This window comes from Anser anser, assembly GCF_964211835.1.
Source record: "Anser anser genome assembly, chromosome: 3".
Classification (NCBI taxonomy): domain Eukaryota; kingdom Metazoa; phylum Chordata; class Aves; order Anseriformes; family Anatidae; genus Anser; species Anser anser.
Genome location: NC_139722.1, coordinates 39,279,680 through 39,292,636, shown reverse-complemented (window position 1 = coordinate 39,292,636; position 12,957 = coordinate 39,279,680). Strand labels below are relative to the sequence as shown.

Sequence of the window (12,957 nt, the reverse complement as noted above, 5' to 3'; positions counted from 1 at the left end):
CTTAAAAGTCCAGATCCAGTTTCATTTGAAAAAAATGGCAGAACTCTTATTGATTTTAAAGGAAGGAGGAAGAGGCCAAAAAATGTTGCTTTGAGAGGTAATTTTAGATAATCAGTTGAAGACATCTGTAAAATGGCAGAAAACTTGACTTTGACTCTCTGCATAATACTATATGATATATTTCAGCGGACAGGAGGTCTTTGTGTTAGAATGCCATATATCTGTGTTTTCCATTGCCTTGGGGCATCTTCAGGTTCTGTCCTCCAGGGTCTCTTGGAAGAGAGACCTTTCCTTTCCTTATCCTTTCTGCTGGGGGTAAGGTATAGCGAAACTCGTATTGCCCTTACTAAATCAATTCTGTTTAACAGTGTTTATCTTTGATCGCACTTTTTTTGGCTGGGTAGGGTCTATTTATTGATAATCTGGATTGTCATTGTTGAGTGGAAGAATTTTTGTACTGAAGCAAAGGAGCCCTTTCCCATCCTTTTACTGACAGAGCAGGGGGATGCCCTGCAACTCCACAGAGTGGCAGAGAAGAAAAGCTTTCCTCTAGCGGGGAAAACGCAGCATCAGGAAGCAGCCTCTAGATAAGCAGATATCGCTAAGTAGGGAAGTAGGACAGATACCCTGAGACAGCATCTGGCAGAGACAGGGAGGAGACGTGAACCCTCCTTTCCAGAGAAAGCCTGAGAAGGAGCTGTAGGGATCCAGCTCCTAAAAAGAGCCTGAAGTTCTGAAACTCCGTAACACTTAAGTGCTGAGCTCACACTGATTTCAGTCTTAACGAGTGCTAAATTTCGTTTAACTTACGCTCATTAATATAGTCCCAGTCTAATTTAGGAGTATAGTGGCCTCGAAGAAGCTTGGAAATTTAAGCAGTTTGCTGCCTTTTTCCACCTCAGAATTACTTTTTCTGCTCCTAAAAATAGAGAACAAAATACTGATCTTGGCAAAGCACATTTGACGGTCAGTTTGGCAGATAGACTTAGCTGTCTTTTCATCCATAGACTTATATAGGCCATAAGATGGTAATATCAGAGTGTAGCAAAAACTGTGGTGATATTGCGAAGTGATTTAAGAATACCCTCTTTAATAAACTAAAGTTTCTTTTCCTCACACATTTAAAATAATGAGCGATGTTCTCTCATTTCTCATTCAGTTACACATTAAGACAGATTTGACCAAGTATTTTTAGTTGGAGATTTGGAGCGGCTAAAGTAAGAAATCCTCTTAATAAAAAGAGGAGCTTTTTTTAAACTATCTTTTATACCAGTGTAATTCCATTGACTCCACAAGATTTATTTCTAATACATTCTGATATGAAAGGAGTACCGGGTTGTGGGCACTTTTATTTTTCTTTATGCTTTGAGGGTAACGTCATCAGTGTTCTTAAATCATTCTAATGAAAGCACTATTTTGTACCACATTTCTTTTTTCCTACTTTGATGATATACTGCAATACATAGGTAAATAAGTACCAAATATGTACAATAACTATTTATTTTCCTGATGACAAGGATAGTTTTATGCTTTTTTTCTGAAGCATCACAAGTCAAGCTGGGCTTCCCATAGGACTACAAGCTGAGTTGGAGTATGAAATGGGCAGGTTAGAGCCGAGTCAGAGGTACTCTATAACCTTCAGCAATTTTCATCAAATTTGCTTTGAATGACAAGAAATATTAAGCTTCTGTCTTCCAGGGGAATATTTCTCAGTAAACTATGTTTACCAGTAGCTTTCAGATTTCAGCCTTATGCTTTTTTTTATTAAATGAGGCAAGGTTGTAGGGAGAGAGACCATCTTTTATTAGACCAGCTCACACTTTTGGATAAAAACAGGCAAACTTTCAGGTAATCCATCTTCAGTTTTGAATCAGAAGCCAATTTCAAGCCAAGTATAGGCTGGGGACAATTGTTTTGGCTTTAACTTTGTTACAGTGATCAGTTGAGGAAACGGAAGGGAAAAAGGCCCCTTGAGGCAGATGAGGATGTTAGTGGAAGTAGAGGTGGTGAGTCCCTTTGGGTTGGGGAAGGAGATGTGTTGCTGGGGATGAAAACAGCACAGGGTTTTACTACAAGCAGAGGCTGAGGAACAGGCCCAGCATGGGGTTGGTGAGCCTAAGGCAGCAGCCCCATGGACCCTTGCTTCTGGCATGAATTGGGCTGCCTCCAGAGGCCACGGTGTGGCTATTCTGTCTGCTTAGTTGTGTATGGAAAGGCCTATTTCTCTCCATTGACTACAGGGGCAGCCTAGGGTGAGTAACTCAGATTTAGGCAGATAACTTAGACATCTGAAGTGAATCTGCCTCAAGCCTCCGTGACTAGCAGGTAAAATAGGGCTGCAGGAACGGCTTGGAGATGCGACCCGGGGCTGTCTGCATTGCCGGGACATGTTCCCAGGAGCTGCTTGGATGTACACCTCTTCTTTGGGATGGGGAAGAGAAGAGCTCAGAGGGTGAAGGCTTGCCGTTCCTCTTGGCCTCGGTGCCAGGAGGCAGAGTGGGACCTGTCTTGTTTAGCCAGCGTCGACATAGGCTTTGTCACTTGGGAAAGGGGACTTGCGAGTCCCTAAGCCTTAAAAATCTGCACCCGGATGCCATCTTCAAAAGTGCCTCCTTTGCTCTAGCTTGACTCTGAAAACAAGATGAGATCTTGCCCGACATCTGATCTTTAAAAGAAGTAATCTTTCTGTATCTATCCATGAAGTTGTTCTCTGGGCATTAAATTCAAACAGAGATTATACTTTTAAATGTTTGTATGGATCTCTGCTGTTCTTTGTTATTCTCTGCTAAAACAATGCCATTACCGTGGATTTTTTCCCCTTTGTTTTAAGAAGCATTGGGAAACCTTAGTAACTCTTCCTTCTTTTAAAATGAGATTCTGTTCACTGAACACTGCAGCAAATACCTAGATGCTGGATATTCGTGTTCCCCAGGAAACTTACGTGGCATTGAGTTTGTGCTTGCAAGCTGCCCTTTCTTTCATTATATAAGGAAATAATGATCTTTATGAAAGTCAAGTAGAAGATAAGATCAGTGTGGTGGGCTGGTAATTACATAAAGTGATGTTCAGTCATTAGACAAAATGTACAGTTGATCCTATGGCTTAGATGTGGGCGAGGAGTATGATCTAACTTCGCTGGTATAAAAGAAAGATGCATCTTTTTCGTGCATCAGTTTCAGGAAGGTACATCCACACATCAAGGACAGCTTACATCGAACACCATCCTGCAGTTTCTCAGCTGATTTATTCTTTTTGAACAAGGGAGGTAATATATTTTTAATTTTCTGCTAAAGAGGAACAATTACATGTTTTTGACATTCTCTTCCCTCTCTCTACAAAACTTTTCTTCTCCTTCCATTCTGTCAACGTTTTTGCTCTGAAAACTAACTTAAAAGGTTGTATTGGAGCTAAGACGACAGTACTTAGGGTTAAACTAACTTTGAAAGTAACAGAAAACAAGGTTGTAGGATTTCATGACAGCTAAATGGTGATATTTTGTGATTTCTGATTGTGTCTGGTAATGCTTGATTAATAACCTGTTTTTCCCCTGGTCAACAGTATTGCTGTCAAATGTTATGCAGTTTCTGGTACTAACGCATCTTTTAGAGTCTTTGAATTTCTAGTCATGACTAAACATTAAGGGGAAAAAAATGTTAGTCAAGATTTCTTAGTCTTCGGTGGTTTGCTAACAGGTTGCTGCATACAAGACGCAGCCACAAGTGAAGCACTGGTACTTCATCATAGTTTGGTGTTGCTGTGACACAACAATATGTCACTGCTGAGCACTTTGGAAAGAAATGAACACAACGTGCAAAGTATTTAGGTCTTGTTGGGCACAACATCACCACAGTCAGCATATAGAAAAACATAGAGGAGCTTATTTCAGACAGTCAGTACGAAGCAAGCCCGTGTAACAAAGCTCTCTGGCATGTTTGTGCAAGGATGCGGACCACAGAATTTGAGTAGGAATTCTGGTAATATGGAGCATGACATAACTGTAAAGACATCCACAGAGTCCCAAGTGCACTTGACAAGAAGACCTCTTTGCAGTCACTGATGATCAGCTGTCCTTGTTGTGATAAATGGTAATTTGATAACTGTTTTTAAAGAAAAATACAAGCTATTGTAAATAGTGAGGTGAGACTAACTGCTGGGAAACATTTAAAATTACCATATTTCCAAAGGGCTGCTAGAATTCACACCTTACATAGCGTTCCAATAGCTTAAGAAAGACAATTAATAAAGCAAAGTAAAAGCTTGCTTTGATTTGATGGCAAAATGGTGTGGATGTTAACTGGGTTCGCAGCATGGGCACAGTCAGGAAAGCAAATGGGTTGAAGAGTGTATTCCACAGAGCAGAACAAGACCATCAGGCAAAATCGCTGTCACATTGGAAGAGCAGAGAAGATCATGTCTGGGTTTTATTGACATATATCTTTGTTGGTTTTAGTGTGAGCCTGACAGTCTAACTCAATAGAGGAAGTGCAAAACTGCAATTTCAATTCCCTTTTTGGTTAATGTAATTTAAACAACTTCCCTCTGCGATGGCCTCAAACCCTTATAATGTACCAAATCATAATGCTATGCATTCTTAGAAAAATGAGGATGAAGAATGCCAGCATGCCTTCAGCAAAGAGCACGAAGGCATGACCCCTCTATGGTGCTTAAAAGAGCATATACAGTAAATAACTTTCAACAAAAGGTCATATTTGCTGGAGGGAGGGCTCCAGTCAATTTATTCAGCACAACTTCATAAATACAACTGAGCTCAGTTCAGTTCCCAAAATGTTTGGCAGGATCCTACAAGTCTGTTGATGTAAATGGCATGAAGGTCCGCCTTTATGGTCTGTGCACAGGTGACTTTTGTCCAGGGAGGAAAGCACAGAGAGCTGGCAGCTGCCTTTCAGAAACCTGAGAGCGCTGCTGAAAGCTCCTGTGAGGCTATCCTATCATCCACCCTTGACTGTCCTGCACATTCGCAGCATGGCCACCTCATATTCGTTGGGTGAACACGGTCAGGTCAAGCTGGTTTGGGTCTGCCTTAAGGATCTGATAGGAAGGAGGGGAGCAGAAAGCTTGTCTCATCAGAAAACCTGGACAAAAAGCAGGACAAGGGCTGGATATGTTAAAGTAAAAGCTGAGCCTGAGGGAAGGCTGAAGCAGAGATTCTTGCCTCACAGATTTGGTGAGCACTACCCTAGCCTGCCCTTGGGATACAATGCTGTGTCATGCAGGCTTTTTTTTTTTTTTTTTTTTTAATTTCTTAAACACGCATTCCCAGTTTCCCATGGAAACTTCTTTGTTTCCTACCACTTCGCTGAGCCCGGTCAGGCAAGGGCTGTGTTCTCGTCCTGCCTTTGGTCTCAGCCTCATCTGCCTGGGCATGAGCTCTCTCTGACTGCTGGAAACATGACGCTCTCCTTGATTTTGTTTCCTTCATTGTCCTCACTTCAAAGCTACATTTTATGACCGGTGCTCCACTGCAGGCTGACTGCTTCCTTTGATGACTATCTTGCAGTCTGTTTGCTCAACAAACCAAGACATGCTGACCTGTGCCTAGCAGCCTCACATCCCCATATATCTCTGGGGATTTGTGGGGTGATGGGGCATCCCCCTGTTAATCCATATGCTCTTTGAACACACCCCAGTGCTCCAGGCTTACTCAGTTAGGTGATCATACCAGGTAAGTAGCTTCACTCCTTGGACCACCTCAGGTTTGCATCTCCCTCCAGATATGAGCAGGCATTATTTGAATTACACTTTCCCTTCCTGACTCTCTACTCTCTTTACTTCTTAGGGATGTCAGTGCCTTCTCCAATAGTTTGGTGTGCTTAAATAACCTCTACACCAAATCTCAAGATTAATGTCTTTATTGCTGGCATTATTGTCCTTTTCATTTTCGGGGTGCTGCGGAGCCTGCCATTCAGACACAGCCCAAACAAGCACTCAGTTAGCTTCCAGCACGGCCTGGGGCTGTGACTGCAGGAGCGGAGAGACCTGCGTGATCAGATAAGGTTTCTGAGGAGGCAGGTGAACAGGTCGGTGGCTGCGAGCCGTGGGCTCCGTGGTGCTGCAGAAGGCTTGGGATCACTGCCTGGGGCGCGTTGCTGCAGCCAGCTAGGAGCAAGTGCACGCACTGCTGCGTGGTCACAGCAGAACACCCTCTCTTTAGGGCGGGTGAAAAGAGTGATGAGCCCAGACACCCTCAGGGGATAATCTGCAAGGGCAGGATCTGTCAAAAGGCACTCTGTCTCAGCAATTGAAAGACCTTGTAACTAAATCCTCCAGGAGAAAGCTGTCCCAGGGCAGGCTGGTTGGACAAAGGGGTGCTGCCTGGCTCTGCTCTCTGCTGTGTGACTGAGTACTGCAGCATCCTTTCTGTGGCGCTTTTCTCTGTGCACCCAATTGCTTCATCATGGGATGTGAGTAATGCCCGCTCATTTCTGAAGGAAGGGCTCAGGTCTGTGGTTTGGAAGAAAAGTCATTTTTAAGTGGGAAGTTCTGTTTTCTGAATGAGAGACTGGGGAAAAACAGTCTGATTGGACGCTGAAATTGCCAGTACAATAAGGAGGTTTAGTGCTTGAGAAGGAAGTTTGCAGACTTCATGCCTAAAATACTATTTTTTTAATACTGGTGAGAGCAGAAGTAAGGTTCTGTATTCATAGCTCAGATGAATGCACGATTCTTGAAGGTGGCGTTACTTGACCAGATGTTTATAACATGAAGCTTTGAAAACACACGTGGTATCTTTACACTTGTTTTAGGCCAACTCACATCTTGCCTGTCTTTCAGTAAGGGAGGTCCTTCCAGGTCATGCTGTAGGCACATAACATTGTCTGGCTGAAAAGAAACGCTGTCCTTTACAACTATTTTTTTGTCTCTGACCAGGCTGTTACAAAATATTTGAGAATGACTAGAAAGGTCCTGTGGCAGTTAGCAAAAAGCATCCTGCTGATATACGTGTAACCTTTACTTAGGTAATGCACCTGAAGTATGGTTAGGGAGAGAACTGAGGTTTTGTGTTCTCCTCCATGAAATCTTATTGGGAATAATAATAATAAAAAAAAAAAAAGCAAGAAAATTCATTTTAAAAAATGGAGCAGAGAAATTGAGATGATATTCATATGGCCATAGCTTATATGCACTACATCTTTAATGTTATTTTCCCCCGTTTATTCATACCAGAGATATGCATAACTCTGTGGCATAACTTTGGTCTGAATAAAATACAGCCTCACAACTGCATGTCTGTTTGAATAACCTAGAGAACATGTGATACAATATGTATGCACACTTCATCTCATGTGCTAGCTGTACAAGAACTGTACAGCTGTGCAGGTACTGTGCTGTGCAGGATATATTGCCATCTTGCACAAAATCAATCTACTGAAAAGAAATTTTTTTAAGTTTGAGCCAAGCAGGGTGTGTTTATACCAAACTAGCTTTCTGTACTTTTGATCTGTTGTTCAGAACTCAAAACCCAATTTGGCGTGTCAGTAAAACAAAGCCTGACAGAAATCTCAGTCCCAAAGATGAGGGTGACTCTGAACTCCCTGAGACTCTCCTGACAAGGCCACTATACCACAGAAGTGGCCTTGGAGCTACTGAAAGCCCTTCTGAGCTCTCCCTGGGCACCACGTCCCCTTGGGCTCTCCAGTTTCCTGTAATTGCAGAGGTCAGAGGAGCTTTCTTCCACCAAGGGACAGGACTGTGTAAATCTGTTCGTGAGGACTTGGGCACTGAAAAGGTCAGTATTTGGACAAATAATCTGACTCTTGGCTCAGGAAATTATGACCTAATGTGAAATTATTTTCCCTGAAATTAGTCTTTCCATGGCCCAGGTGCTGCAGATTCTGTTGTCTTCTCCATAAGTGTTTGATGTCTTTCTCCACTCTACCATAAATATTAGGCAGTTGTGATATTTGAAGTTTATGTGATATGGTTTATGTTAATATTCAGAAAATATTGTTAAGGCCAGAAGGAAAGGCACATTTTTATTATGATGGTGGTGATGAAATCAATTTTCTGAGGCTATAAAATGCACATCAGTATAGTACGTTTTCAGTTTCTGATCCTGCTTCTAAATTGTCTCTGTGACTTGCACTGAATGCTGTATTAGTGCATAGCCTAGATCCTGGTACCATACCCAGTGTGAAACAGTCCTTCAAAAATGTGTTTATTTGTATTTCCAGGAAGATCATGGATTGCTACGGGAAGTATGCAGCTGTCACTTTGACCATTTTGTCTGTATTTCTGCATCTTCTTCATTCTTTCCCAGATGGAGAGTTTCTCATGCACGGTAAGCTGCTCTCAGTGTTCAGAAATAGGACAATTATGAAGAGTAGTAATTAAATTTGTTTTATAGATGTGATCATAAATCTTACCATTCTGTTGCATTTATTGATGCTGAGGTACGAAGATTTAATTAATCAAAATAGTTTTGCTGTAAGTATCCTTCCCATTCCTTCTTTAAACTTGGTTTCTCCAGGTCACAAGTCTCCCAAATGACAGTTTCCTCATGTTGATGTGTGTGATCTTAATCCTTGAAACATTAGTAAATAGGAATGGTTCATTTTGTTGTACTTCTGACATCAAAGTGGCAACATAACACCAGGAATAGCAAAACAATAGCTCCTCATCATATATTTCCTCAGTAGAGGAATATATTTCCTCAGTAGATCCCAGGATATGTGGTGTTTGGACAGTAGCATTCTGTAAAAGAGGCATATTAGGAAGATTTTGGAGTGTCTGAGGGTTTTTGTTTTTTTTCCCACTTCCTTTGTATGCTCTATGCTAATGCACGTAGCACTCTGTTCAGCTCTGGGGCCCCCAGCACAAGAAGGATGTGGACCTATTAAAACGAATCCAGAGGAGGTCCACGAAGATGATCAAGAGGCTGGAGCACCTCTCCTGTGAAGAGAGGCTGAGGGAGTTGGGGCTGTTCAGCCTGGAGAAGAGAAGGCTCTGGGGAGGCCTTATAGCGGCCTGCCAGTGCCTAAAAAGGGGGCCTACAGGAAAGGTGGGAGGGGCTCCTTGTCAGGGGGGTGTAGTGGTAGGATAAGGGGGAATGGGTTTAATCTAAAAAAAAGGTAGGCTTAGATTAGACATTAGGAAGAAATTCCTCACTCAGAGGGTGGTGAGGCCCTGGCACAGGCTGCCCAGAGAAGCTGTGGATGCTCCATCCCTGGAGGTGCTCAAGGCCAGGCTGGATGGGGCCTTGGGCAACCTGGTCTGGTGGGAGGTGTCCCTGCCTATGGATGAGTGGTTGGAAGTAGATGATCTTTAAGATCCCTTCCAACCCAAATTATTCTATGATTCTGTGAAATTGATCTCAAGCTTATAAATACCATAGAAGTGTGACCCTTATCCCTCTCTAGAACCTCACAGTGGATTCAAGGGTTAGGAACACTGTGGTGCAACCACAGAAACTTCTGCGTCACAGAAGTCACCTAGTACAGACTGTAGCTGCAAGGAGATTTGGCTCTGAAAGACCCAGATGGGTTTACTGGGACAAAGCTATTGTGTACAATAGTGTACCACAGAGATTCCCAGCAGTATGGAGGCTTCAGTCTAGCCTCCAATTCACACAATATGCTGAGCACCTCTTCCCAGTAGGGACACGTGCACACTCCTCACTAACAAGGCCAGTGCTGTAGATCAACAGAGAGAGAGAGTGCCTTTACTAGCACCCACTCAGAAACAAACAATCCTCACACAAACATAAACAACACAATTTGATCCTGATCATCCTCTCTGGCTGACCAGCACTGAGGTTTGTAGTGTTCATACACATGGACACAGTATAGGTCCCTCCAGTAGCTGGGCTTAGAGCCTTGCTCTAAGCTCACCTCCGTCTAGTAGCAGGTCTCGAGATCTTGGTCTCCTCCAGTTGCACCTGAACCTACTTCCCACCAGGGCCATCAGACTGAGATTTTTCATTTGCTGGTATTGAGAACCGAGTGCTCAATTTTCAATGATTAGGTTGGGAGGGGTTCCTCTGCCTGCCATCCTCTGCCTGTTCCTCTCCATCACCAAGTCTCTGTATTCAACCTTTAGTCTCATAATTTAACATACAAGTACTTTGATAAAAAACATTTTCACACTTAAAATGATTTAATTTTGTAATAGTGTTGAGCATTTGCCTTCTGCCAGTTGGGTTTCTTTAATTAGCCTTGAACTGAATATAGAAAAATGCAAGCTAAAAAAATCTTAGAATCACTGGGTATTTTAAAAATTCTTGATAATAGAGCCTTGTCTGAAAACAAGTGATGTCTAAAGAAGCACTACAAATACTGCTGTTGCTAGCTAACTACCCTTAGCTAGTAGTTTTTTTAGGGAGAGCTAGTGTAGTAGAAATGCCAAAAAAAGAGTTGTCAACAAAATTAAATCGGAAGAATAGAAAAAAAGCAATGCTTGTGCCTTACCTGGAAAGCCACCCTCTCGTTTTACAAATAGTGGATGTTGCAGAGTTGAAGGACCCTGAAAAGGAGAGCTTTTGTTTCTGTGCCTTTCTGTTCTGCACACATCAAACCGCAGAATGCAGCCAGTAATTCCACTTAATGCTTGCACTTTCCCTTTCTTTTTGAAAATGAAAATACAGCTGGCCATCAAGTAAAAGTCTTTTCTGTATATTTTTATGGCAGGTTGTCCAGAGTGCAAGCTAGGGGAGAACAGATTCTTTTCAAAACCAGGAGCACCCATTTACCAGTGCACTGGGTGCTGTTTCTCCCGGGCCTATCCCACTCCAATGAGGTCCAAGAAGACCATGCTCGTGCCAAAGAACATTACATCAGAAGCCACATGCTGTGTAGCAAAGGCTTTCACCAAGGTGAGGATGTAGATGAGACCATTTAAACTTGTTTTAGGATGCAATGTTTAGCTGAAGCAGTGAATAGAAATAAATATGTTTTTGTTGGAGGACATTGAACAGCTATTTGAAGGAAACATCCTTAGCATGTATATCATTTGTGTCTGGGTTCATGCTTTTTTTCTACAGAGGAAATTAAAGTGTTGACCATGTCTGATATTCAGCTGGGATGTAGAAACTGGTGCAGTGCCATGGACTTCAGTGATACTACTGTGACTTAAAACGTGTGAAGGACTGGTGGTGGATTTGTTGTCCCCTCATTTTTAACTCTCCTGGATGTGTACTCCATCCTTAAATGTCATACAGTGTGGATTTTATTTTAATTAGTCATTTTCCTTGCTTCTTTCCTGCATAGGGAGGAGTCTTCTGGGAAGGTGGCTGGTCAATACTATCAATTGCATACATGGGAATGAGGGACCAAAACCATCTGTACTCATTAGATTAATTGAGATTGTGTTTACTTTTAATAGTATAACCAGGAGGGAACTGTAAACATGTGCAACTACTTTGAGCATCTAACAGTCCCATCTGGAAGGTTCTGCTAAAGTTGATTGTTTTGGGAGTGATTCAGCTCCAGGTGAAGAAACCTTAAATTTGATGTAATCGATGGCGAGCTAGTTGATAGAAGCTAAGGTATCTATCATTGTGGTGATCTGACTCAGGATCAATGAGTGTGCTGACTAGACGCTCAGTTCAGTTACCCACTCACATATTTGGTGCTATTTGAGATACCCTGGGGTACCTGAGACATCTGTGTATGGCTGGCAGACACAGGACCCATAAAAGACCTTCTGGAGTGGCAGCTGGAGGCTTGGTGGGATCCTCTCTCCCATCTCAAATGTCAATCAACCTCTTGGTGTGTGCAGCTGGATAAAGCCCTGGGTCTCCACTGTCTGCAATGAGAGCTAAATACCTGACTTACCTATACACCCCTACAGCTGAACCCATCCTGCCTCATCATCTGAGTAGAGCACAGATGTTTTTCTAGGCCACCAACATTATACCTGCCCTGAAGCAGCAAGCAGAATTTGGTTGAGATTAAAAATAACTCACAGTGTTTTGTGGTCTCTGTTTTTATATTCTCCATGTGAAGTATTCTAAGGGCACTTCCTGAATTTTCATAGATTGGTTACTCGGCATTTTTAGAAAAATAGGCACATGAAGAAGTTCCAAACTAAGGACACCAGGCTGCATGCTGCTACTGAAAACCAACTCATTATGGCTCCGAAAGCCACTGATGATGCAGCTTCACACATTGGCGTTCAGAGGCCCTTCTAGTTCATGTGCTCCAAAGAGCCTCCGTACTGCTTGGGGTTAAGAAAGAGGCTTCAGAAATCTTTTGCTTGTGAATGTGGTTTTAACTGTGTAGCTAATCCTAATTATTTTTTTATATGTGTGTGTTTTCTTTTTTTAAGATTACCCTTAAGGACAATGTGAAGATAGAGAACCACACAGACTGTCACTGCAGTACCTGCTACTATCATAAATCCTAAAGCCTGTCCCTTTGTTAATGATCAAGGACAACGGTGAATGGAATATTTGTTTTTCAGCTTTTATAGCACTGCTGTGTAAAATCTTATATTCTCTGGTCAAGACACTGAGTAGGCCCTCGAATAAGATGGATGGCTGTTTTATTTCCTCTTTGCTTCTTCATGCATTTAAGTAAGTTTAACTATTTCTATTAGGGATAAAATATGGCACTTGCATGACAACAAAAGGCTCGATTTATTTTTAAAATAAACTGTCAGTTAAATTATCAATGTTTCTTGAGGAAAAATGATGATTTAATAGCTTAAAGCAAAAAGAAATTGCTGAATTGCTGGAGTTAACTTCTAGATTTTTTATTTTTTTTTTATTTTTGTGGGAGAGGGAAGGAAGGAAGAAGAGAGGGATGGAATAGTGGGCAGAAAAAGAAACAGTAATTTCCCCTTATTCATTTAGTGATGTTTGGATTTTTTTGGAAGACTCAACATTTTGTTTTTGCTGTATCTCTTCTGTTTTTTTCTTTACCTTGTGGGTAGAAAGCTTAACAGTAGTTCATCTGTGTATCTTGCCCTGTCTTTCTGTGCCATATTTGATTTTTCTTTGAA

The 12,957-nt window shown here is 42.0% G+C and overlaps 1 protein-coding gene across 1 annotated transcript; it reads left to right on the top strand.

Moving 5' to 3' along the window:
• The first annotated feature begins 3,108 nt into the window (after nt 1-3,108).
• On the top strand, nt 3,109-12,627 carry CGA (glycoprotein hormones, alpha polypeptide). The gene is made up of 4 exons (XM_083829232.1): nt 3,109-3,265; nt 8,193-8,299; nt 10,644-10,828; nt 12,283-12,627. The coding sequence occupies exons 2-4, from the start codon at nt 8,200-8,202 to the stop codon at nt 12,358-12,360; spliced, it is 363 nt and encodes a 120-aa protein (XP_083685358.1). The 5' UTR covers nt 3,109-3,265; nt 8,193-8,199; the 3' UTR covers nt 12,361-12,627.
• The last annotated feature ends 330 nt before the right edge of the window (nt 12,628-12,957 follow it).